Source organism: Mauremys reevesii, linkage group 10, assembly GCF_016161935.1.
Source record: "Mauremys reevesii isolate NIE-2019 linkage group 10, ASM1616193v1, whole genome shotgun sequence".
Classification (NCBI taxonomy): Eukaryota; Metazoa; Chordata; order Testudines; family Geoemydidae; genus Mauremys; species Mauremys reevesii.
In genome coordinates, this window is record NC_052632.1 from 63,083,036 (window position 1) to 63,109,185 (window position 26,150).

The 26,150-nt window shown below is 43.4% G+C and overlaps 1 protein-coding gene across 1 annotated transcript in view; it reads right to left on the bottom strand.

Moving 5' to 3' along the window:
- The window catches only part of LOC120373771, a 112,474-nt gene that overhangs the window by 7,096 nt on the left and 79,228 nt on the right, over nt 1-26,150 (bottom strand). The window contains exons 39-56 of the mRNA XM_039492613.1: nt 24,818-24,955; nt 23,474-23,636; nt 22,649-22,770; nt 20,788-20,928; nt 19,431-19,544; nt 18,903-19,031; nt 18,095-18,256; nt 16,222-16,386; nt 14,897-15,062; nt 13,810-13,994; nt 11,997-12,089; nt 9,097-9,301; nt 7,583-7,770; nt 6,536-6,633; nt 6,006-6,190; nt 4,661-4,863; nt 3,847-4,036; nt 2,512-2,621 (exon numbers count right to left, since the gene is read on the bottom strand). Coding sequence (XP_039348547.1) covers nt 2,512-2,621; nt 3,847-4,036; nt 4,661-4,863; nt 6,006-6,190; nt 6,536-6,633; nt 7,583-7,770; nt 9,097-9,301; nt 11,997-12,089; nt 13,810-13,994; nt 14,897-15,062; nt 16,222-16,386; nt 18,095-18,256; nt 18,903-19,031; nt 19,431-19,544; nt 20,788-20,928; nt 22,649-22,770; nt 23,474-23,636; nt 24,818-24,955 — 2,757 coding nt within the window. The remainder of the gene's footprint in view (nt 1-2,511; nt 2,622-3,846; nt 4,037-4,660; nt 4,864-6,005; nt 6,191-6,535; nt 6,634-7,582; nt 7,771-9,096; nt 9,302-11,996; nt 12,090-13,809; nt 13,995-14,896; nt 15,063-16,221; nt 16,387-18,094; nt 18,257-18,902; nt 19,032-19,430; nt 19,545-20,787; nt 20,929-22,648; nt 22,771-23,473; nt 23,637-24,817; nt 24,956-26,150) is intronic.

A 26,150-nucleotide genomic window follows, 5' to 3' on the forward strand; every position in this document is an offset into this window, starting at 1 on the left:
GACCACTGCACTTATTAACAAGAGTATTTATAAAGTTTTAAGAGAAAATAATCAAAGTGGAAAGTAGCAGCAATGACAAACATTTCTGCACAATGAGATGTGGGTGGATTTTCGTGATGCTTGGTTCAGGTCCAAACAAAATAAAAAATGAGCAGCATTCAAATCACTGCAGCTTATGCCATGATTTGTTTGCATCAACATTGCAAATGCACATTTGTGCATCAGATCAGTACGCCATGTGGTCAACTCTACGTTCAGGCAGAACACAAATGTAAGCTCAGGTTCTACTATCTCCTTAAGGAGAGAATTGTAATGTGACAATTTAGCCTCCCAAACAATTCTTTTTCTATGCAGGCATTGAATTGCATGGCTCCTGGCCTGAAAAGTCTCCTGTGGCCTCACGTGCTGCTCCTTTCGTGCTGCTCCTTTCCCCGCTGCGGTTCCTGGGAGAGTTCTGCAGTTCAGGGTTCTCCTGGGAACTGCAGTGAGGAAAGGAGCAGAACACCAGAAGCTCCTCTGGCATTGCTCTGCTGTCCCCAGCCCTGTCCCTTAGCAGGGCTGCTGTACAGACCCCAGAGAGATGCAGCTGCGTGGAAGGGCTGGGTGGTAGAACCACAGCAGAAAAGCTGCTGGCATTCTGCTCTTTTCCCCACTGCGGTTCCTGGGAGAACCCTAAACTGCAGGGCTCTCCTGGGAACTGCAGCGGGGAAAGGAGCAGAACGTGGGGCCACCAGGCAGCCCCACACCGGCAGCTCCTCTAGTGCAGCTGTACCGCCCCCAGCCCTATCCTCCTGTGGAGCTGCTTTACAGACAGAGGAGACCCCATGTGGAAGGGCTGGGGGTGGTATAGCTGCGCCACAGAAGCTGCCGGCATGGGGCCGCTCAGTGGCCCCATGTTCTGCTCCTCCTGTGTCTTTGCGGTACACCATACCAGCTATAAATATCCTGCTGGTATGGCATACCGTACCATACCGCCCTACTTGTACTGCTGGAGAGATGTAAGCTCCATTTTATCAGTACAGCTAAATACATTGTCCAGCAGGTTATTTCCACTGTATTGTCTCATCCTACCTCTTTGAAAAAGTTTGTAATAGTTAGAATGAATTCCTGACTTAGCATATTTGTATTCCTGGCCATTGCTTTAATGATGTATAACAATGGTACATTATCAGCAAGTCAATCTTTTTATTACTTTTTCTGAATGGGATAGGAGTCAAACTGACTGCAAGCAGCACACAGAGTTCAGCTAAAGTCATCTATAGATTCTTCTTGGCGGTGTTCAGCACTCCAAAGATGCTGTGTGGCATACAAATAAAATGTAGCAATCAATAGTATAAGCAGAGTCATTATGACATCAACCACTTTAAAAGGTCATGCATGCCTCCCTAGCTTGTTTACGGTATTACAAAAAGTTTCTTGTATATTGTGTTAAATTAATTATTTTAACTAACTCAAGTTGCCCAGGTGCTTTTGCATTGGGTGCTAATATGTATTCTTAAATAAATGGAAGGAAATTAATAATAAATAAGTAGTTTATTTTAACAGTACACCTCTGTCAGTCCTACCAAGATTCTGGCCATATTACCTACATAAGTATACTCTGCACACTCATAAGAATCCATCTGATTCTCCAATAGCAGAGCAGAAGTAAGATACCTTGAACCCTTCTGCTATTTAGGGCAGAGTTCCGAAGCCCTGAATTGAGTTAGATTGTTGCAGTGGTTCTGGGTGTGGAATGAGGTCATGGTCTTGCAAGTGATGAGAAAGGGAAGAGCCACAAAGTCTCAGTGGCATCATCTGCTTTGGGTGTTTCTTTGAGTAAGTTCTTTAGTAACTGATGTGGAAAGGCCACAGAGGAGTTAATACCAACCAGAGTTGGTGCTCTCAAAGGCAAACAACTTGGCCAGGCATTGCAAGCTGAATTTTCCTTTCTCTGCGTTAGTCCTGTAGTACAGCTTATGAGCTCTGTTCATTTTTCCTGGAGAGCATGCTATCAAATATATATTAACTAGTCGCAGTCTTGACTTGACTAGCTATATGCCTCATTTAACTGCACATCTGGGTCCATATTAGAATTGTGTGCATGTGGTTGTAGTGCCTGAAAACACATTCAGTGAAATTGTCTGTGCAAACAATCAATGTGATGTTACCTGGTCATAACTGATGCATTTATTTGCTTAAACTTTCAGCCCAGGGGAAAGATTCCAAAATTTCCATGCATGGTTTCTGCCTGAAGGTGAATTTTCTTGGAAATTTTAAGCACTTAAATGCAGTTTTCCCCCAAGTAAATGTAGGGTGAATATTTTGGTCCACATTTCCAGTATTCTGTGGCTAACTCATGTGTTCCTGCACATTTTCACTGTATGGTTTTAACCCCTTCAGTAAAACAGAAGTTCTCTGTCACATACGTATGGTACATGTGGCCCTTTGTGTTCCAAATGCCACATGTGATCTCAAAAGACAGAGATCTTGCAACAGTGCTTTCTGATAGCAGTGAGATAGCCAGCATACCTGCCAGCTCTGTGTGAATTCCTGCACGCTACCAGTGTAAGAGTGATTGGGAAGCATCCATTCATTTCCAGCTTCGTTATCATTGGTACCAAAAAGACCAGCTGATACACCTGGAACCAAATGAAAACAGAGGAAGATAAAAACAGAGCCACGGGAGAATTCTGGTTTTAAAAGCCACCTCTGGCCTTTTACTATCCTGCCTAATGGAGCTCAGGTGTAATGCAGAGGTGATGAGTTTGGGTTCCACAAGGATAGTATCCCTTGGCAGAGTAACAGGTTGATGGAGCTACGTTGTCCTCCCATGTGTTAGCTTTTCACTCTGCCCTCCTAAGAACATAAGAACATAAGAACATAAGAAAGGCCGTACCGGGTCAGACCAAAGGTCCATCCATCCCCAGTAGTGTCTGTCGACAGTGGTGGCCAAATGCCAGGTGCCCCCTGAGGGAGAACCTAACAGGCAAATGATCTCTGATCCTCTCCCATCATCCATCTCCATCCTCTGACGAGAACAGGGACACCATTCCACCATTCTCATCATCCTCCATATCCATTTTTATGGACACCCCAATTTATCCATCAGTCCCCTTTAAACATTGTTATAGTCCTTCCCTTCACCTCCTCCTCTCCTCAAAAGGAGTTCCAGTTGTGTGTGTGCTGTGTGAAGAAAAAAGAAGATTTTTTTTTTTTTTTTGTTTGCTGCCTTTTTTATTTTGGTGACCCCTAGTTCTTTGTATATGTGTGAAGTAATAAATATTTTTTTTCCCCTCCTTCTCTCATCACTCATCATACCTCATTATTATCCTATCTTTCTCTTCTTTCTCTCTTTCTCTTTTCCAAAGAAAAAGAGACTGCCAGAGAAAGGAGCTGCCATGACAGAAGACGTATGTCTATAAAGATACAGAGTGATGCACTGTAAAGTTTGGGATGGTGCATTACATAGGAGTGGTGAAGCCATGAGTGGGGTATGTTAATCATACCAAAAGAATGAAGGTTTTGTACCACACATTCATATGCTCTGTTATATCTGACATATTAGACAGCAACTCTCAGACTGGCTTGTGGAGGTGGACTGGCTGGTCACAGGTCACCTCAAGCTGCTATACTCCATTAAAAGACTGGAAAATTATAATAATTGTATGTAAACACTTGCTACTGTTACTATAGGAACATATTACATGTCTCATCACATTCACTGGCAGTGTCTTGTGCCATCTCCAAGGCTTGAGGGAAAGGCTGATGCAGGACAGCCTGTATTCTGAAACCTGAGGTTTCTAGAATTCAGAGAAACAAATTTGAAGCAGAAGGGAATGGCTACGCTGAATGTTTAGTACTTACCATGATGCCATCCATCCAAGGTAACAGTACAGAGATCATAGTGAAAGTCACAGGAGACAGAAATTCCATTCTCATTCAATACTTCTATTCTGTTAGCTTCTTTTCTCATGGTGATGCCGTTCTTTTCCAGGGACTGATCCAGACTGAGGCAGTTCTCTTCCATCAGGGAAAAATTGTACATCTTGTATGTCTATTTTAAGATGATGATAAAAATGTTCAGGGTAACTAACTTAGGATGGATCTTGCAAGGTGTTGATTCCCCTGAACTCCCCAATGAAGTTGTACTTTCAAATATCTGGAACATAACTTATGTTAGAAATGGCAACTCCTGGTTACTGGGTCAGCTCAGTTTGCACATTTGAAAATGGATGGTGCCATTTATGCACAGCCCCGTGTGGAGGATAGTGTGGAGCTCCTGAGGGAGCAGTGAAGCACAAAGCCTCCCAGGTGGGCACAAGGAGTGAGGTACAGCTTGTTTCTCCAAGCGCAGGTGCTGTAGTTCTTCCTGGCTTACATGGGCCATGCAAGAGTTGGGGAAAGATTCCTTGAGCCTTCCCCATCCCGTGTATCCACATATGGGCCAGGCAGAATATTGTCCAGGATTGATGGTATTAGTTTCTCTTATTGAGGGCTATTCCCTTTTGATGATATATTAGTGGGATTTTCCTATCTTTGCATTAACTTATGTGAGCCACTGTGTGCTAAGTCTGAAGTGCAGATAAATTCAGGCTTTGACTTCTTTGTCAAAGTGCAGTGATTTCAGTCTGGCATATTCTCTCCTGGAAAGAAATGAAGTTTGAATCTCCCCTCCTACCTTCAGTCCTGGGTAGATATCAATGGTAGTCTGGTTCATCTCCACGTGCAATGATCTCAAACCACTACTCTCCTGGTTCAGCACTATGGTAAAGGTATTGTGAACAAAATCCTTGGCAAGAAGCACACTGCACTTTGATGTCAGATCATACATCCTTCCATCAAAAGTCCTAAAGTGCTTGTTGCCCATCAGCACAGCATGATCTAGAGGATGATATTGCAAAAGCAATGTCACTGTGTTGTTCACAGAGCTCAATGGGTGGCACTTATTAACTGCTTGCCAGAATCAGAACACCACCTTTGCCTGTTTGTTCTCAGGAAAACTTTCTAAGATAGCCATCAGCATAAATTCTAAAGTAGTTACAAATTGTCCCCCATCAGCAAATTCTCCAGCAGGAAAAATGCATCAGTTTCCTTATAATTATATACCATGCTGGATCCCAGTGTCCTGGAACTTTGGGAAGTATGAAAACAGGATCCAAAGTTTACACTTGAGCCCATCTCTGTTTACAATCTTACTGCTAAATATACATATTCTTATACAGGAAGCAGGAATAAATATTAAGGGTGTGCCTCAAACAGAGGAAAGCCAGCAAAATCAGAGATAAGACTGGGACTTTCACAGGTGCTGAGGATTCAACTCCAACTGCAGTCAGTGGAAACTGGGTGCACAGCATCTCTGAAAATGTTACATCAGAAGCCTCCTTTTAAAGCCCTCTATTCTGGCCAGGTATTGGAGCCAATGAAGCATGAGATACACTGTCCAAAAACTACTGTTTCTGGAAGATATGTTGTCTAGTAATTGTTGGTCAGATGTTCACTGAGGATTGCTCCTGTTAGCAATACTCCCTATCTAATGCGGTCTCTGAAGTGTCTGCAGAGCCATCTTGTGCACCCTGAAGTTAACAGAAGTTATGTCATTGACTTCAATGAAATCAGGTTCAGGCCCTCAATATGAGACCCAGATATTACCTCAGCCAAAATGCATGCTCTGAGACCTCATCACAATGGGATGTAGGTAAGATACAGATATATTCTACCTGCTCACTCCCCATTTCTCAACATAGTGATGTTATAACACAGCTTTTTTGTACGGTATGTAATTTAAAAAATAAGAAAAATTCTCATGGAAATTTGCTGGAGTTGAAAGTTCACAAAAATGGCTTATTTACTGGGAGGTGACTGTTACTCCACCAAAATATCAGTCTACATAAAATACTATAAAATGCCATCCATTGAAATATGGTGTTAATTAACAATCCTCTCTAGTTATGCAAAATTCTGTCTGGAGCTCAGCGGGGACTGGGACCAGCTGAGAAATATATTAGAGCTGTCAAGGAACTTACATTCAAAGGGACTCTCCATCATCCTCTGTTTGATTCTATAATACTCAGCTACTGGGTTGATGTTGTAGAGGTCCCTGAGGGGCCTCATTAGCTTTTCTTCAATGAGGTAGTTAGTGATGTTTGCCAGGTCCACAGAGTGGTCTCCTTTAGGCAGCATTGGCAGTTTCACTGCCACTGAACAGTTCCTGTGGGACACAAATGATTCACTCGTGTTGTTACTGGTGTTAAATTGATTCAATGCAGTTAATGTATCAAATGTTATAAAATGAGAACAAAAAGTGCTACTTAAGGCTGAGTGTACCAGAGTTATTCTATTTGCTGGTGGATATTTATTCTCCGAAGTGGAAAAAGCGGGCCATGATAGTAGATGATAACTTACATTGTCAATGTTAACTGGTATAAAGGGTGTCCAAGGATAGTTGCTTGGTTCTGTTCCCTAATAATGTAACTTGATGTGAAAAAAATATGTAAATATTTGTTTAGAAGACTATACTGAAGGAATACCCATAGCCAGGAATATCCATTGTTACCTGGCTGAAAAACTGTACAGGTTTGATAAAGGCTTTCGGATCTTGCTTACAGCTCTGGAAAACTTGGCTTCTGCCCACCTCAGCATCTGGTGTGTTGCCTAGTGGGGAACCAGAAAAGCACATTATAAAATCAACCGTGACATTAACGTGGTTTTCGGACCAGCCAGAATGTTGCCTTGATATCAAAAGACTATTCACAAACACTCAATCCTCCCTCACATTTGTCACTTGCCTGTCAGCAAGTCATCCTGTTATTTAGAGGTAGCTCATGAACGAGAAGTTAGCCATGCTGACATCAGAGAGAAATACAGCCTTCCTATGAGGATGTCATTTAACATGTACCAACACTTCAATGAGTTGATGTGCTACAGTTGCTACTACAGATGATTGAGATCTCCGTTATATGCATTGGTTCTGCAGCACAAACAGCCTCCTTTAAATAGTTTTAGGTATATCTTACCTCGGAAGGTCCCCAAAGCTATTTACAAACAATAGACTGACAGGAATTACACAGGTAGCTCTGGGGTGGGAAGACAGTAACCATGTGGACGACAAGCACACTGCTAGTGGTGTCATTTTGGCCAAAGACACCAGAGTGACACACCCTCTAATATGAAACATGTCACTGAGATACCAGGCCACTTTTTCAAAAGTAGCAAACAGCCATACCCATATATTAGCGGTATATGCACAAAGCAGGAAGGGGGAAATCTACCTGTGCGATTTGCACACACAAAAATGTTGCTTAAAATTTTAGGTGCAATTTTAGTAGCCAGTTTGAGGGCAGGTTGAGGAATATGGCCCTTGGTGTTCACACACAGCAGACAAAACCTTGAATTTTATTAAGATCTCATGTGAACAGCCCCAAAACAGAAAGGGATCCAATGATGGCATCTACCTTGAAAAGATTCAAGGTGAATCAGCCTGAGTGGGACCTGAACCAGACCTGTATATATAGAGACACTCTTGATATTTCAAAGCTGATGCTTAGCCCTGTAAGCTATCCCCTCTGACCCGTATAAAAATGAAGCATTGTTTTATACTAACCATATCCAAGCCTGTTTTCATGGCTCTTAATGTCACCTGGATTGGTTCCATTAACCATACATCCTTTACAATACTGGGAACAAAAGCCTGGATTTTCTTCATATATGCTTCTGTTTTCTCTTGCCAAACCTCATCCAGTGGCTTCAAAGTCACATCATAGTAGGCATCCTTCAGCGTTGCTAATGGCTCTGAAACAAGTGTGAAACTGACCTTAGCAAATAGATTTTAAAGTGGTCCCCAGCTGTACCTCAGGACCAAATCTTCACTGCCCCAGCACAGGTGGAGGGTGGGAGTGCAAGAGGGAGAAAAGGGGATCTTTCCCTGCACAGGAGATAGGAGCTTCAGTCCTTAATCTTCTCTGCAAGACAGGCTATTGAAAACAGGTATGGCCCTGGTCCACCTTTCCAGCATCCAGCAGCAGACACTGAGATGGTGGGGAGCACATGCTGCTTTTTCAAATCCACTGTAAGGAATGTTACATAAACATGCCTTTCCTCAGGCTCCCTCAGTCCGTCCCTATCTGTGCTGCATGGGCAGAATGCCTCAGCACCTGGCTGCTCTATCACTGCAGGCTTCCCTCCCACCTCGTCACCCTCCAAGGAGGAGCAAGGGGACAATTTGGTTATTTTAACCGAAAGCACAAATACACATTGAACTTGAGTCCAAGGACTAAGTCCTGGTATTGGCAATAGGGGGACAGATCACATTCCGTGACTCAGGTAGAAGTTCTCTCTTGTGCCATGACGGAGACAGCTGATAATCACAGATGAATACAATTCACTGGAAATGTCTGACTGCAAACGTCGTTCATCTGAAACATCATGTGAACTGCTAGCAATGGAATGGCCTGGCAGCATACTACCCATAGAACAGGTACAGTGCCCAGAATCTAGCTAACACAAGTTCCAACAGGCTAGTCCTCAAGTTAATGGTCCTTTGGTTTAAATGCTGGGAGCGGGGGTGGCATTTTCAGCATGTGCTCCTTCACTGAGGAATCCGCTGCCAGTCTTAGACCTTGTCTACACTACAGGGGGAGATCGGTCTAAGTGTAATGATCTACGTGTATAACGTAGCTGAAGTTGATGTACTTAGATCTATTTACCATGGGGTCCACACTATGCTATATCGATGGGAGATGCTCTCCCATCGACTCCCCTTGTGCTTCTCATTCAGGTGGAGTACAGGAGTTGACGAGAGAGCAATCTGTGGCCGATTTAGTGGGTCTAGACCTGCTAAATCGACCGCCAATGCATCAATTGCCATGCATTGTTCCCCCGGTAAGTGGGGCACTGTGGCAACTGGAGAAATGATCTGTGTAAATATGGATCCAGTGGAGTTTGTGTAGATATTTATAAATAACCGATCACAACCCAGAGTCTAGATCAGCGCTTTTTCATAGATCAAAATAAAACCTATTCAGCATTTTAATTATTCAGTTTTCTAGCCTCTGCTTATTTCCTGCACTGACCTCACCCTGTGCAGAATACCCCCTTGCTTTAGATGGCTCTGCTTACTTTGCAGTTCATTTTGCATTTGCTGGACAGTGTCTTGAATTTTTTTCAAGTAAAGTGGGAGGTTATTCCTCAGGGTTTGCCTGATTCCACTCTGCTTCCACATCTGGGTGACAGCTTTCCCCCCATTTTGGAGGATTCCGGCAACCTCTTGGGAGGCTTTCAAAGGCCAACCAGCTGCTTCATACAGGAAATCAATTTGCTGCACCTGCAGTGGGCCCCAAACAAGAAGAAATGTAGACATATGCAGTGATTTTTAGCAAACTTTTGGAGCCTGTTTTCCTATGACAGTAATCAGTGCTTTGGAGCTGACTACCATGTCTTTATCAGCAAACCTCACAGCTTTCCCATAATGCTTTTGTGTGGAATGTGGGAATTTTCTGTATTATTTGTATGCACTATCTGTATGACACTGTACCCATCATCTTTGCATCACTACCTATGGGGGGAAGAATTGGTTTTCTCCTTAGGCATGGGAGATCAGGCTAGGTATGTGAGACATACAGCCACAAGAACTGTTTGGGCTGGAATCAACACATTTGACTGGAATACCCTACAGAAACAATAGGAACTCCAATGACCAAAAATTACCACTTAGCTACAGAGGCAGCTGCGGATATGAACACAGCATGGCTGTGTCTGGAGAACAAGCCAAGAGGTGTCAGGTGTCTGCATTAAGAGGAGCAGAGTACACAGAGCACTCCTGGAACTGGGAGAGAAAGGAGACAGAGCAGGCAAGGATGGGCTCAGGGAAAGTACAGCATGGCAACACCCTGGCTTCCACCAGTAGGAACCATATCCTAAGCCTGACCCTCTCATGCTAACTCAAAGCCTTTGAGATTCTGCATGCCAAGTGACTAATACATTGTTAGCTCCTATTGAAGAGGCTGCTGGGTGTAACTGTAGATATATAGAGTAGTGCACCCTGAAGGTGTAAAGAACAAGCCTCCCACAGGAATGTGGTCTGTCTGGGCTCACTGTAGGGAGTCACAGAGAGAGGCAGGGATTGCTGGTGCCCAAGGCCCAGTTTCAGACTTGTGGGGGCCGTGGACCTGCCCCTGTGGAACTATGGGGACCCTTGGGGTCTGGCATGCTAAAGGGATCACTCCCAAAGGACTGGCTACAGGCTGGCAGGTAGATCAGAGCCTGTGAATCTGTGACAATTTTGTATCTTTCTTGCTAGATTCCTATAGAAAAGGGCTATCTGATTTATTGAAAACCAAAGGCAGGTTTATAGGACCAGATCCTGGAAGGTACTGAATGCCCATAATTCCACTAAAGCCTCTGGGAGCTGAGGTGGGTCCACATCCCTTAGGGTTTGTTACAAAGACATGGAACCTTTATAAGGATGGAGTGTGCTTTTCCTTTATGTGAACAGCAGTGTCCACAAAGGATGAACCATTTAATAGTTCAAATTAAAACAACTAGAGTTAATACAATGGTGTTTAATTTGTATTAATGACTGTGACCGAAAGCAGCGAAAGACCTGTATTCACACCATACACACTATTGTCATAATCTTTGTACAAACTATGCCTTGTGAGGTATCATTTGAAAACTAATAATTCACTGACCAATAATATGATGGTGAAATGCAGGCAGCAAAATTATATGTAAAGTTATAATTCCCCCATATAATGTTGTTAGCATGTATTCAAACTCATGTAGCCCTGACTAGGCAGAAGTTGTTAAACAGTCTGTCCTAAACAAAGGCATGTGTGTTTACCTCAGTTTACATATAAGTAGTAAACAGAGTCCCTGAGACAGCAAGAGAGGGCAAATCAGTTTTGCAAAGATAAAGGACAAGCTGATGCCTCTAGCTGGGTGTCATCGATGTTGACTGTAAATCACCAGTCAAGTGGCCATTCTTTGGCAGTGAAGGGCGGGCAGGAACAGATTGATCTGAATTTTAACAAATAAGATGGAACATCTTTCACCACGAGCCTCCATGTCTCAGTCTTCATAGCGGGAAGGAACTTTATCTAGGGGTAACCCTCAGGAAAATGCATTTCAAAGGTGGACTGGACTATAAAAGTGAAGGGCAAAACCGCCCCAGGTAGTCTGTGTCTCGTTTCTCTTTCTCTCCCCCACTGAAGAAGACAAAGGGACCAGCCTGTTGACTTTGGAAGGGATCCTGACATGAAAATTTGCTGGGAACACGTGGCAAGGATTTTACCTTGAACCAAGAGTTTAAGTTTTAGCTACTAGAAAATGTTCTCTCTTTATTTCTCTTGTAACCATGTTTTACTTTAATACTTTGTACTTGTACTGACTTAAAATCTCTCTCTTCGTAATTAAATGAATTTGTTTTGTTTTTATTCAAAACTAATCCAGTGTTGTGTTCAAACTGAACTATTTGGGTAACTCCAGTTAAAGGAGCAAGCTGCTGGATATTGTCCCCTTACAGGGGCAATGGACCTCTAATATCTGAACTGCCCAGGAGAGGACTGGACTGTGCAGAACACACATTATTGGGACAATTTGGGACTGAGAGTGTGTTGGAATCACCCTGCAAGTAGTAACCAAGGCTGGTGGAAGCCAGAGTGTGACTGACAGGCTGCTGGGATCAGAGCTGTTGATCCAGAACTGCAGCTATACACAGACCCTCAGGCTGTTACCTACATGCTGTTAGGCTGTTTGTGAGCTGACTAGCTTTGGAGCTACACCAGCCAAGCACTGTGAGACACTCAAGGTTGCAGGGCAGGTGGTGAGACAACCCCTCACTGGTCTGGATTGCACCCCACAATGACTCCTTCCCAGAGAATAGCAAGGATGGTTCTTGCACAGGATTTCATGGTGCTCTCAGGTATACTGCATGACAGAATGGGACCATCCTGCATTAGGTGATTTAGCCATTTCTAAGATGTTAATCTTTAAGCCAACTGGTCGTGTTTATTACTTACTGATCTCCTGAATTTCAAAACAGATTCATCAAACTTCTTGATCTTCTCCATGAGTTTGGCTTTAAGGTGGGACCCAATTTCGTTAAGTTTATTCTGTGAAAATATGAAATATCAGGATTTTATGATTTAGGAACCACTTGTGCTGGGCCAAAATCAATAAGAGTCTAGTCAAATTCCAGCAGAGCCCCCTGGTTGTTGAACTTCCCGTGGGGAAACAAGCTGCACATTGCTCCAAAAGGGTGCAGCCTGGGCTAGAAAGGGGAACAGGAGAAATTTGCTGACTCCAGAGCTCTCTAAAGATTCTCCTCCTTGCAGCATTCCTAGGGAGCCCTGGTGGGAGTTCAGAGTCTCGGGAACTGAACTACGATTCAGGAAACCCGGGTTCTATTCCTGCTGGATGACACTGGGAAATTGCTTCTCTCTCCCCTTTTGTCTGTCTCTTCTATTTATACTATCAGCTCTTTGGGGGCAGGGTCTGACTCTTACTATATTTGTACCTAGCACAAAGAGGCCCCAGCTGAGATCAGGGCCCCTAGGTGCTATTGTGATACATATAATCGCCACCCCCTCCCCCAATGGATAGCACACAGGAGGCTGCAGCAGAAACCCTACCCGCCCTCCACGGGAGTGAATCTTGCAATGCAAGGGGCCTTGCCAGTGCAGTAAGACATGTTTTCCATATCTCTGCCGAATCTGGCCCATTATCTTCTTACAGTAACATTGTCACACATGTTCTATATTCTCCCTATGGTCTGAGCACAGAGCTTAGTAGGATTTTTATGTGGTGACAGCATCCTTACTGTCTAGCTCTAGGTGAGTTGATCTTTTCAACTCCACTTTTTGCAAGACCCACCCAAATGTTGACTCATCCCAGATATAAAAATGGTAGCATAATATACATTGTTATCAGGGGAGAATCCCAAACACCTCTAATGTGCCATGTTATTGGATACAATCCATAAATGAAACCCATCTGGAGGATGTTCCACTAATTTAATGAGGTTAAGACAGAGGTGGGCAAACTATGGCCCGCGGGACCATCCTGCTTGGCCCTCAAGCTCCTGGCCCAGGAGGCTAGCCCCAGCCCCTCCCCCACAGCTCCCCTTCCCCCGCAGCCTCAGCTCTCTCTGCCACTGGCGCAATGCTGTGGGCGGCAGGGCTGCGAGCTCCTGGGGCCATGCAACTGCAGAGCCTGGCCTGACCCGCTCTCTGTGCTGCACAGTGGTGGCGCAGTCCAGTTCCAGCCGGGCGACGCGGCTGTGGCGCCGCCAGCCACTGGTGCTCCAGGCAGCGCAGTAAGGGGGCACAGAGCAGGGGAGGTTGGATAGAGGGCAGGGGAGTTTGGGGTGGTGGTATGGATAGGGGCTGGGGGGAACAGGGGGTTGAATGGGGGCAGGGCAGAGGTCCTGGGGGGCAGTAAGGAAGGAGGGGGGGTTGGATGGGATGGCAGGGGAAGTCAGGGCAGGGATTCCAGAGGCAGTCAGGGGACAGGGAGAAGGGATGGTTGGATGGGTTAGGAGTCCCAGGGAGGCCGTCAGGAATGAGAGGAGGGGTTGGATGGGGTGGCAGGGATCCAGGGGTGGACAGGGGTGTGTGGATGGGGAAGGGGCCCCTGGGGGAGGCATCAGGGAACAGGGGGGGCAGATAGGAGGTGGGGGCTGGGCCACGACCCCCTCCCCTAACCGGCCCTCCATACTATTTACGAAACCCGATGTGGCCCTCACGCCAGAAAGTTTTCCCACCCCTGGGTTAAGAAAATATTCTGTAGCTCAAAATGCAGCACTACTATCAACTGCTGCTAAAGGCATCTCACCTCAACTTTAACTATTGGATCTCCACAACCATGAGCCACCAAACTCAAGCTCTGGTTAACAGCAGTGAGGATCAATTGTCCCATCCTTTCTTGCCTTATGCCATTAACGCTGAGATAAGCATTAATGGTAGCCATCTGTTGTCCATCAGTACATGCAGTGAGCTCTACTCCTTCCTCCAAGTCCCCTGGGAGAGTAAAAGGAGATAAACATTTGCCCAGACAACATTGCCAGGCATTGGTGTTTTAAAGCCAGCTTTATAATTAATTGAATAGAGTGGTATTTATGCAATAGCTAGAGGGGTTATGTCCTTGCAGAGAGAAGCAGGACTAACTAGGAGAAACGTCAAATCAGCTTCATTATTAGGATTTCTCCTGTTGTGTAACTTGTATCTACTTTACACTAAAAGCGTGCAGGCTTTTTGAAGCATTGGGTTAATATAATAAGCCGGTGACATTCTTCTCTCAGATCTCCATAATGAGTCTTGTGCTCTCCCTTTGACTTCTGCAGGCTTTCACTGCTGGAGACTAATTCAAATCCTGCATAGGTCACAAATGAAAATGTGTTGGGCAGTCTAATCACTCATTCACCCCCCCAGAAATGACTATATGCAGTAGTTCCACACACTGAGCCATTTCTGTGCAAGAGACTCCCAAAAAGGGAGAACTGAGGTGTTGCATGGCTTTTGCCAGCATTTCTCACAGCCGCTACATGCACAGGTTCTGAGTCAAGCCATTGCCATCAACCCTTGATTTGCACATTAAACCCCATGTAGGCAAGGGGAGGATCAGTCACTCAAGACAGCTTTTCAACTACATCACCACCTATTCAAATCCAGACTTGGTTGAGAGTTATTCACAAGTCACTACCACCCAGCCTATATGAAATGAGTTGTTGGGCTCAGTACACAGGGTCCATCTAGTGAAAAACTATCATCATAATTGGCACCTTTGTTAATAGGCTCAACTCCTCAGATTGAATGGCAATGAAAACTGAACTGAGCTGGCACTTTTTCCTCTCCTGTGTGAGCAATGCAACTGGCTGTCAATCGCAGCTTATTTTTAACAATTGCAGCTCTTATATACTTACCCTTTACATAGCCCATGTAATACTGATGACACTCCTTTCCTTTAGAAGCAGTTACTTTTACTTTCTCTTTTTGATCAATATTTCCCTCCATCAGGACTTGGCTCTGAACAGCTGAGGAAGTAGCAGTTCCTGTCAGGCCTAGCCAAATATCCTCAGATGCTTTTAGCTGCATTCATAAGAAAAAAAAATACATTGATGCAGAGCCAAGGCAAAGAATAAACGAAGCAACATTCAGTAATGATGTCGGAATGCCAACGGATTCTACATAAAACTAGATGGCAATGGAGATATTTTTTCAATGCCTGTGTTGAAAAGTTCAAGCAATAGGATTATTGACTTGAGACAGAACAATTTGATAGCAAAGTGGAGTCAATTACAGCATTGCACACTGTGCCAGGCATGTGGATAATCTTTTAATGGTAGCAATGAAAGAAACACTGATAATCAGTTACTTGCTATGCTGCCAGCTTGTGCCACTCATTAACAGTGCATGTGCTGGAGCATAAAGCTCATATGCATGAGTTGAGTTTCCCATCTTTAATATCTCTTCTTTTGATATAAGTTCTTTTAGAAGAATGTCCAAATCATTAAAATATTTGAAGTGGTAGCTAATGTTGCATGAAATAATTATGGTTAGCTATCCGTGTTCCTCCCCTAAACATGCTCAACACATGTCAGGTGTTGACCTCAATGCTTTTCCCTTCCCCATGAGCTCCTCTATCTTACTTGCTATCTACAAGTTAAAAGCGAGAAAGAAAGGTGTTTGCCTGACTGACGATCATAGTATCAGGCAGTTCTCCATCTCTCTTGCGGAGACCACTGTTGTTTTCTGGCAATGGACCCTTTGTTTGAGTCTAACATTTTGTTTCCCCATTAATAAAATATGCTTGTTTTGGCTAAGATCCTGTTTTATGCTTCACCAACTAGGGCAGTCACTTAAACTGCAGGTGCTGAATACAGTAGCCAGCTGTGGAGACCGTTTAAAAAGCATAACATACACTCCAGTAGAGGTACACTTACTGCATTTGTCACCAAAATCTGAAGCTGTCTAGTCTTGGTACTTTCTTTTCTCTTGCGGTCACACTGCATCTGCTGTGCACACCAATACGGTAAAGGGGGTTGCTACCAAAGTCAGGAAGCAAAATCCTTTTTGATTTTAAGCTTGCATTTTCCCCCATTTTACTGTCTTGTTAGTCATTTACTGCACTCGCACAGATTGGAAGCTAGATGGCAGTATGCCTTCAACAGAGAAAAAAACGACACAGTGCTATAAAGCCCTTATTTTAAAAGACTTCACAGATGTCCGTGCCCAGTATTAAACTCACTTCAAATTCCATCAAATATTTCTTCACTTTAGCTGTGCTGATATTCTTTAAGGCTATTGTGAGCACCCCATCATCTCTGACATCACCAGTATGGTGGAGTCTGCCTTCTGACTGCAGGATGATATCTCCTCTGTTGAGCTGATGCCTTCCAGAGAGAATAATTACCTAAATATGGAAAACATCACTATTTAGGCTTAGTTTTACTATGGAAATTAAGAGTAAGAGAATCTGCAAGAGTTGCCACAGATCTTGGCATTCTCTCAGGCACACAGCAAAATGATAAACCACACTTGTCATTTCAGAAACCAATGCCTCTTAAAACTTGCAGCTCCCTCTTACTCTATTGTGCCTCTAAACCTTTGTGATTTAACTACTGTACATTCAATGATCACTTAGGTCTACAAGACTAGATGAATGGCTGAACTAAAATTGCACTTCTAATAAAACAAGTGAATTTCTTTCTGGTCTTGTGCTGAACTACTGTAGCTGTCATTCTTGTAGATAATATATATATTATCAGATATATAATATATATATATATCTGAGCAGAAGATTTTTAAAGCAGGAGGATACATCAGATTTTAAAGTGACATGTTTAAGATAGGCCCAAACTTCAGAAATAAACAACTGCCAAACTTTGAAAACGTTTTACTGGGACCAAGAGAACCTATTTTTAACTGGGCCCAAACTGGGGTGAAAGTAAGCCGGTATGGGCCGGCACTCCATACCGGTAAGAACCGCGCCAGCCCATACCCAGCCACGGCAGCGCTTTAATGTCCCTGCCACTTTTGCCTCCCTTGTCAGCGGCCCTGCCAGTAGGGTCCGTACCAGCAGAGCCGCCAACAGGGGAGGCAAAAGGGGCAGGGACATTAAAGTGCTTTAAGGATAGTCTTTTGCCGCAGCAGTGCTTTAACATTTCTGCTTTAATGTTAAAGCGCTGCCATGGCAAAGGACCCTGCAGAGCTTTAATGTCCCTGCGCCTTTTGCCCTCCCACCCCAGCCTCCAACGGGTGGGGGAGGCAAAGGGGGCAGTTGCCTTTAAATCAACATGGGAGTCCCAGGCAGCACAGGCCAGGGGGCCTGGAAGGCCTGGTTGGGGGATGCTGGCCCACATGCTCCACCCCTTCTGCCTGAGGCCCCGCCCCTTCCGGGGGCAGAAGGCCCCCCCCTCCCCCGGCCCATACCGGTAATCGTCCTGACTTACTTTCACCCCTGGCCCAAACCTGCTGTGCTTGCCAACAAGGGAAGCAGCTGGGAAGAGACCAAATTTATTTTACAAATACAGACCTTAAGTATGCTGGTGAATATTGTGACGCTTTTAATATCTACAGGGAGCTCTGGATTCTAAGCATGAAAACAGGACAGAACACAGAAAGATGTCCAGTTTGTGGGTGTAAACTAAAACAAACATCAAGCATGGGACCAAAGCTTGACCTCCAAATTCTACCACTAGCACCAGAGCCAGCAAAGGCTGGGAATGCTCTCAAGGCAATATAGCTAGGGCTGAAGGAGAGCCTGATATATTGCTCTCTGGTGACCTCTCTGACCAACTACTGGAACTGCATAGACAAGCTCTGGGAAAGGCGAGGGTCTTTGAGTGAGGGCATGGGAATGGAGTGACTGGCATTCTTAAGGGGGACTAGAGAATCTCTCCAAATGGGACATATATAAAAAAGTAATGAGAGTTTGGTGGTAACAACTCTTTTTCCCCATCCCAAAATGCCATTCAATTTTTATTTATATTTTGCTAAATTCTAGAAACAAATATCTGGTGGTAATTTTTGTGGAACACTGAGGCTCAATGAAAATCAGTCATTTAACTGGCAAATACTTGTGAATTGCAGTAGGAGCAATATACTAATATCCGACTTACATTTGGAAGGTCACACAGTGCAAGACTCATGTAATAATCCAGCCAAGTTGAGAAGTCTATTTCTATTTTACCCAGCATATGTTGCCTGCTGCACGAGGTCAGAAAAACATTTTCGAAAGTGGCTTCTAACTGAATTTTATCTGGATACAATGGTCTGTTTCTCTGTATTAAACCGAGAAAATACTCTGTTAATGTAGCAATTGAATGAAAAATTATAGTTATCCAAAACAACCATTTTCTCCCACACATCAGGTTGCCAACTTCACTCTCCATCCCATGCTCATGGTTTGCTTCTGAACCAAAAGAAGGTCCAATATATATATATTGCCAGCTAACTGGTGGTATCAGTTCCATGTCTCACCCAACTCCTGTTACCCAAAGAGCCAAAGCTTCAACATAATCCAAAAATACAAGTTCTTTCACTAGGAAGCATGTTGGTTTATCAGCATATCTACTTGGCCCCGATGTATACCATCACTACAGTATCATTGTATACTCAAGGCAGAAGTGATGCCTGTATTTTATTTCATTTGATTTATTCTTAGCTATTCTACAAATCTCTCTCTTTTTCCATGTGAAAATAAAGGAAATCCATAAATAGTGATAATTTACAAAGTAATAAGAAAGGAACCTCCTTCAGCTCCATGGAAAATGCTTATAAACTGTGCTTCAAAATCCATTCTAGAGTTTTCACTGAGTTCTAAGGTGATTCATGTGAAATTCGAAAACTTAGGATAAACCCCGTCAACACAGAAATTGCTCCTGCAAAGTATACGATGAGTAAACAGATGTAATAGCCTTTTGATACCTCATATGTCAAATTCTGTGAGATTTTTTTTCCATCCCAGTTCAGATCTAGATATTCAGTAAACAAGACTGTTGTTTGTTTTATAGACCCACATGCCTGAAGACTTCCTACAGTTAGTACTTTCTGAAGCTGGAAGAGAGAAAAATGGAATATACATGTTAGTGCCTTTGCCTGTCTTGTATTTCCTTTCTGGAAAATTAGTTTGCAGTTATACAAAATGCATTTTATAAACTCTTAGAGAATTGCTATCATGACACATGCACCAAAGCAGAATCCATCCCGGTGCAGAGAGCTATCACAAGCGGAGCCTTTAAGTTCTGCTTTGTTCCTGTTGGGAAACCTAAGTAGTGTGTAGCCCTTGCCCTGGTCATCAGCACAAGAGTGTTTCATCCCGAATGCACAAATTATTTTTAGACTTGAAACGGAATTTGTCTGCACAACTGTGAGAACACTTTAGATGGGAGGTTTTATTTTTTTAAAGCTCAGAAAGTAAAATGTGCCTACTCATATTGAACTCCAATTTCATACCTGACCTGAAGAAATTGCCACACAAGCATCCCAGAGGGTGATGTTGACCTTAGATTTATCTTCCAAAGTAACTTTGAAGTCAGCAGGCTGCCCACCATTCCAAGTGAGCTGTATCTAAAACCAGAAGAGATGGATTTCTACATTGATCCTGGGCTGCAGGACTAGAATTAATGGAACAGCCTGATAGAACCTTCCCAAAGATGATGTCCAATGGAAACAACCATATTTGTTGCAATAACTACTATGGAAGGCCAGTATTTTCTATTTACAAAATGTTGAGGCATTTCTAAGTCCGTCCATGTTCCATGTCCTAGAGTGTGTGAATGTTCTACTGAATTGCATGCTGTCAGGCCTCAAAAACCACCTTCTGCACCATAGGTAAACTGCACTTTTAGAATGAAGTCAATGAAAGTCTTTCTGTTGACTTCATTGGGAATTGGTTTGGGCCCATAGACCTTCCTCAACAAAACTACCCTTGAAATTAATAATTCTAGTGGGAGTTTTGCCTGTATAAGAACTGGACAAACAAGACTTATCCCTAGGCAAATACTGATCACTACAAATACAATCACTTTTGTATGAAAACAAGTTGAGAGCTCTCTGTTATCTGTGCAAGGATCGGAAAGAAAACCCCAGAGAGAGTACTGCACAATTCATGCAGCTTATTATTGGGCATTATTATCAGCTTCAGGTGATAACTTACTGTGCAAATGCCCTGATACTGCAGTGCAAATGCTATGTCATGCATACATCTTTCAGATAGGTCATGTAATATTTTCCATTTTTCTTATTTTGCGGGGTGATTTGCAAACTATTTTTTCCATTCCTAGCATAAGCACTTTGCAGACAAACCTGGCCAAAATGTATTTTAAATCCTTTTTCCTTTCATGCAACAGATTTCCTCATTGGTCCCTACCTTCTTTTTTGTGTGGGACTTTCATTTGGAGCCTAAAAACTGAAGTTCTGTCTGCTCTGTGTATACATTAAAGAACTCAGAGCAGTTTTTATAGGAATAGGGATTTATGTGGCCGTTCTAGGCCAAAATTCATTTGATTCCCCCCCACACACACACACACTTCCCACTGCTGTGCCCACCAAAGTGTCATATGTACACTGGACATCAGTAAAATGTTATAAGTTCCCAAGAGTTCATGCAAGGGTATCTGATAAAGCACATTTATGTGTCTATACTTAGAAAAGGAAATAAATCGAGATATCTGTGACACTAGGACACAGCAATGTTTGGTAACTTACAGCTGTATAATGGTGACCACTGTATATAGCTCTGGAAATGAAGGATACAGTATAAATATATTATTATAGATATTATTTAATTTGCAGCATCTTATTATCGTACCTGCTGGTCGTACTTTCCACCTTTTCTTTCAGACAGGGAACTGACCTCCAGTTGCCTCAAGGTGAAATTAAACGGCTGCACGACAGTGGCTCGGTACTTTACATGCTCTTTTCCAAATTTCAGGGTAGATGAAATTAATACCTGGGCAACATCAACAGACACAGAAGTGGCATGAGTAACAAACCTCCTTACATGCACTGAATGGGGATATCCAGCATAAAGCTGGTTTTGTAGTTTTTACTCACATGAATGCCATGCTTAGCACTAGAAGTCAATTTTAGAGTAAGGGCATTCTTACTATCTAAATCTCCTCTGTGGTTTCAGCAGGATGCAGCATTTCTCTTTACCAGTGCACTAAGGCCATGATCCTGCAAAGACTTACGTATATGTAACACCAACAGACCCCAGTTGTTGGCAGGCAGGATCAAACTTGGGACCTTTGGGGCTAAATACATGAACCTCTACTGCATGAGCTAAAAGCCATATGGCTGTTAGCTAAGACTGTAGAGCAGACTCATTAAATCTCTCTCACTAAGTGGTCTCAGTGCCACTAGATGGGACAGAACACCACACCCAGGTGATGTGTGGGTTACACATGCACTTAACTTTAAGCACTGCAAGCAGTTCCTTTGGCTTCAAGAAGACCTCCCATTGCATATGAAGTTTAAGTTATGCAGAATTGGGGTCTAACTTGTGTAGTGTTATGCGAGAACTGTTTAACATCACACACCACACATGGAAATGGCAGCATACATTTCAGCAGTGGTTGAAGGGTTCCCTGTATATCCCTCTTCTACATTTCATTTGGGATTTTGGTGCTTGTACATTATTACTCTAAAGGAAGCTTGATTCTTTATGGAGGCAAATTCATTTTCCGTTATGGTAATGGGTTTTATACTTTACTTTTCCCCTTCCCATCATTAAGAAAATAATATTCTTTGAAATATACCTGTCTTGAGTAACATTATGCTAGTGTAACAACCTGTTTAGTGCCTCAGTATGTTGGCAATTATAGCTTCAATACAAATTCAGAGTATACACAATTTGCTTTAAGTCAGAGCTTGAGATGAACTCAATTATTCACCCATGTTTTTAGGTTATAACTGAGATGATTCTGATTAAATTATGGTCCTTTACTTTACCAATTATTTTTAAAAGGCAGATTTGCTCCTTTATTTTAAAAACTGAAACTGGTTTACCTGTTACAGTGTAAAATGTATTAGACATTTTATGCCAAATGTATCATTCTTATTGCCAATTAGGAGAAATCAAAAAAGAAAAAAGGCTGTAATTAAATCACCGATGCTAAAAATGCCTGCCACTTGGGGGTATTTATTGTCTAACTCCTGTTAATATGAATCTGACCCACTTCATTGAAAGAAACAATCTCTTAATCCCTTACAACCACCTCCCCCACTTCAGTGGCTTCTCACCTAATTCAAAATTCTTCTTTTGGCTTTGAAATTCCCCAAAGACTTTCTCCATTCTACCTCTTTCACCTTATATCCATCCTCTGCCCCATCCTGGTCATTTGCTCCTCCAATCTTGGCCTGCATGTTATGAACAGTTGTTTTTTTCCCTTTAATTTTAGGTTGAAATTCCTTCAGTCTTCCACTCTGGACCATTTCCATTTAGCCTTTGGTTGCCTCTCTTTGTAAAGCAGTTTGTAGGGTTGCTGTATGAAGGATGCATTTAAGTAGTCCCACTAAGAATTAGGACCGCTCCACATTCGTAGTTTTACAAAGTTATCTTAATAAGTCTACTGTTTTTCTCCTGCTCAAATTCCTTGACTATCTTTCTGTCTCATTTAGTCTTTTCAAACACACTTGATATTTTACAAATCTCTTCTGTGCTGTTTTACCTGGTCCTTGTTGTTCCAACCAATGGCGATGTCATCCTGATGATTGTGTGTTGAATGCTCCACATACACGTTTACCTTGGAATTCCAGGGAAAAGGGATGGAGAGAGGATGGAAAAACTCCACTAAAAGAAAGAGTTCAGACAGATTAACTTCAGATTACCCTGCTGCTTTTCTGTTACTTTTAATTAGTGACAGGGCACATGACATAGCACCTCAAGAAGACAAGGACAACATTTGGCACTTAGCAAGAATATCTTTTTCTTATAAAATCATTTTTTGTGCCATGTGTTGATTTCTACTGAACCACAGAAGGGGGGAAATTTCTGTATTTACTAATAAATCAATCATACAGTAATTGAAATGGTGACATCTGCTCAAAAGAAATTCCCATAGGGAACACCAGGAAAGTTGTTGTTTTCAGATGAAGAAATCTCAGCATCAGGGGGCTAGATGGTCTTTCTAGACAGAACCCTGAGGAAGGTGAGCATGGTAGAGGGCCACTGCCCTAGGGAGAACACCACAAGGCAATGTGCATAATGCCCCTGGGGCTCCTGGGCTGCCTTGGTGGAATGTAATTTACTACAAGCAGTTTTCTGAAGAAGGCCATATGAAATAACCTAGCTCGCTTTACAGTCTCATCGCAAAGGACCCAATCTTGAAGTCCTTACTCCTTGAATTCATTGGCAACTTTGCCTGCAGATAGGTTCAAACATTTTGGGACCAATCTGGCATTAAAATATTTAGATAACCAGCTTTTGGGTCCTTCACTTTTAAGTTTCCTTTATTTTCTGCTATCAAGGCTTCCTAGAAATTTGAGAAACCTACCCTTAATGTCATGACCTCCAGATAACTTTGGGAAGAGTCCAGTGTAAGTGCCTGTTACTTTAACCTCCTTGCCGTCCCACAGCACAATGTGTCTCAACAAATGAGTTCTGTTACTTTTTTGGTAAACCGTCATGAACACAAGCTGCCTTGGAAGAATTTTTAACTGAAAATAGAATGGGGGGAGGAATCCATTAAAAACCAGGGCTTTGGAGACAGAAAAATCTAAAATGTGTAATTTGGGATTGAATTCACTGGGGCCGGTGGCCCTATATTAAATAAATGTTTGTATGCTGTCTTCAATGGAACCCTGATCCTTCTCTGAGGCTTTTAGTTACTACCATTATATAAATGACAGTGCATGTCTGCTGTCAAATATCCTACTCTCTCTACTGTAACCAAACATACACAGTAAAGTATTGTAACCTCTTTACAATATCTGTTTTCGTACACTTATTGCTTACTCTACCATCTCTAGCTTACCACACATATTATAGTATTCTCTCTATTACATCACAGTGTCACCATTAAAAAAAAAAATCCAGCGTTTGCACAAGCAGTTACTACAAACATGGTAGAACAAGTTTTCACAGTTTTCTTCTCTACTAAGACTAGGAAGCAATTAACTGCTCTTTGATTATTAGCAGTAAATATGCCCAATGGCCTGTTATTGGGTGGGATCTGAGTTTCTACAGAGAATTCTTTCCTGGGAGCTGGCTAGTGAAACTTGCCCACATGCTCAGGGTTTAACTGATGGCCATATTTGGGGTTGGGAAGGAATTTTCCTCCAGGGCAATTTGGCAGAGGGCCTGGAGGTTTTTCACCTCCCTCTGCAGCATGGGGCACAGGTCACTTGCTGGAGGATTCTCTGCACCCTGAGGTCTTTAAACCACGATTTGAGGACTTCAATAACTCAGACATAGGTTAGGGGTTTGTTACAGGAGTCGGGGGGATGGGTGGGTGAGAGTCTGTGGCCTGCGTTGTGCAGGAGGTCAGACTAGATGATCATAATGGTCCCTTCTGACCTTAAAGTCCATGAGTAGGTGTGGTAACTGTGTAGCAAGAGTTGGCCAATATTCAATTTTAAATATATTACAACATTTTCTGTATAGCGTGTATTTGTATATACTGTGCACTGTCTATATGCATGCGCTGACAAACCCCAAACCAAACAGTGGTTACATTGTTGGACACTAAACTAAACTAACTGTGATCCGTAGAATACTACAGGCCTGCTCCCGCTGCTAATGTAGTCAATAGCAAAACTCCTAATGACTCCAACAGGAGCAGGGTTAGTCCTGAGCACGAACACAAAATGACAGCGGCTATTTAGCTGATGGTACCAACCTGGGGCATTGTGTGCATCATTTCAATGACTTTTCTGTAGCTGGTCCCAGTGAAAGTTAACTTAGTTGTAAGATGGAAATCCTTTTTTCCCATCCTGATAGAGAACCTGCCTTCTGCTTCCCTCATGGAGTAATTTACCTACAGGAATTGCAGTTAAAGTGAAAGAGAAAACGGACTTAATTAGACTCAGACTCTTGTTTCTGTGGCAGAGTATCTTACATGGAAAGGTGGATGTGATTTGTCATTTTCTTTCTTACATTCATATTGTAGCATGAAAGGTTACAAAACAAACTCTGTTCTCAATGCTACGCATATGTAAGGCTGTGTGTCTGTCACGGCGGTCATGGATTCTGTGACTTTCCATGACCTCCGTGATTTCTGCAGTGACCGGTGCTGGCTCAGGGGCTGCTCAAGCCAGGAAGCCCCTGGGCTAGCAGCAGCAGTTTGGGTGTATGGGAGGGGGCTCAGGGCTACGGGTGCAGGGGTGCTTACCTCGGGGTGGGGGGCCTCCCTGGCTCCCACCAGCATGTCCTTGCAGCTCCTATGAGGATGGGCCAGAGGGCTCCACGCACTGCCCATAGCTGCAGGCGCCACTCCCACAGCTCCCATTGGCTGCAGTTCCCAGCCAATGGGAGCTGCAGAGCCGGCACTTGTGGCAGGAGCAGCGTGCAGAGCCCCCTTGGCCACCCCTCTCCCTAAGAGCTGCAGGGACATGCAGAGCCGGGTAGGGAGCCTACCAGCCCTGTCAACTATTCCCCCACCCCCTCCAGCACCAGCAGGGATCCCAGGCCGTGCACCACCTGCCTTCCCTCCTTCACCCCCCAGCACCAGCAGGGATCCCAGGCCGTGCACCACCTGCCTTCCCTCCTTCACCCCCCAGCACCAGAGGGGGTCCCAGGCCATGCACCACCCACCTCCCCCCACCGAGCACCAGCTGGGGGGTCCCAGGCCACCCCCTCCAGCACCTGTGGCACTCCTGACCTCCCCACCAGAGCACCCCCCAGCCCAAATCATGGACAGGTCATGGGCCGTGAATTTTTGTTTATTGCCCGTGACCTGTCCATGACTTTTACTAGAAGTACCCATGACTAAAACATAGCGTTATGCATAAGGAATTAGGCTTTGTTACTCTGGCAATAATTGCTCACACACAAATTGTCTCCTGTAGACAAATGACCATGTTATTCTTTTCTCCCATTTTGCTTTTGTATTCCACACCCACTGCTACTAACTAGCCAGTTTCCAGAACAGTTTCCTCACTGACCATTGTTTTTTTAAATAACCAGCATAATTATAAATACAGCTTTGGGACTGAAAAAAAAATTCTTTATGG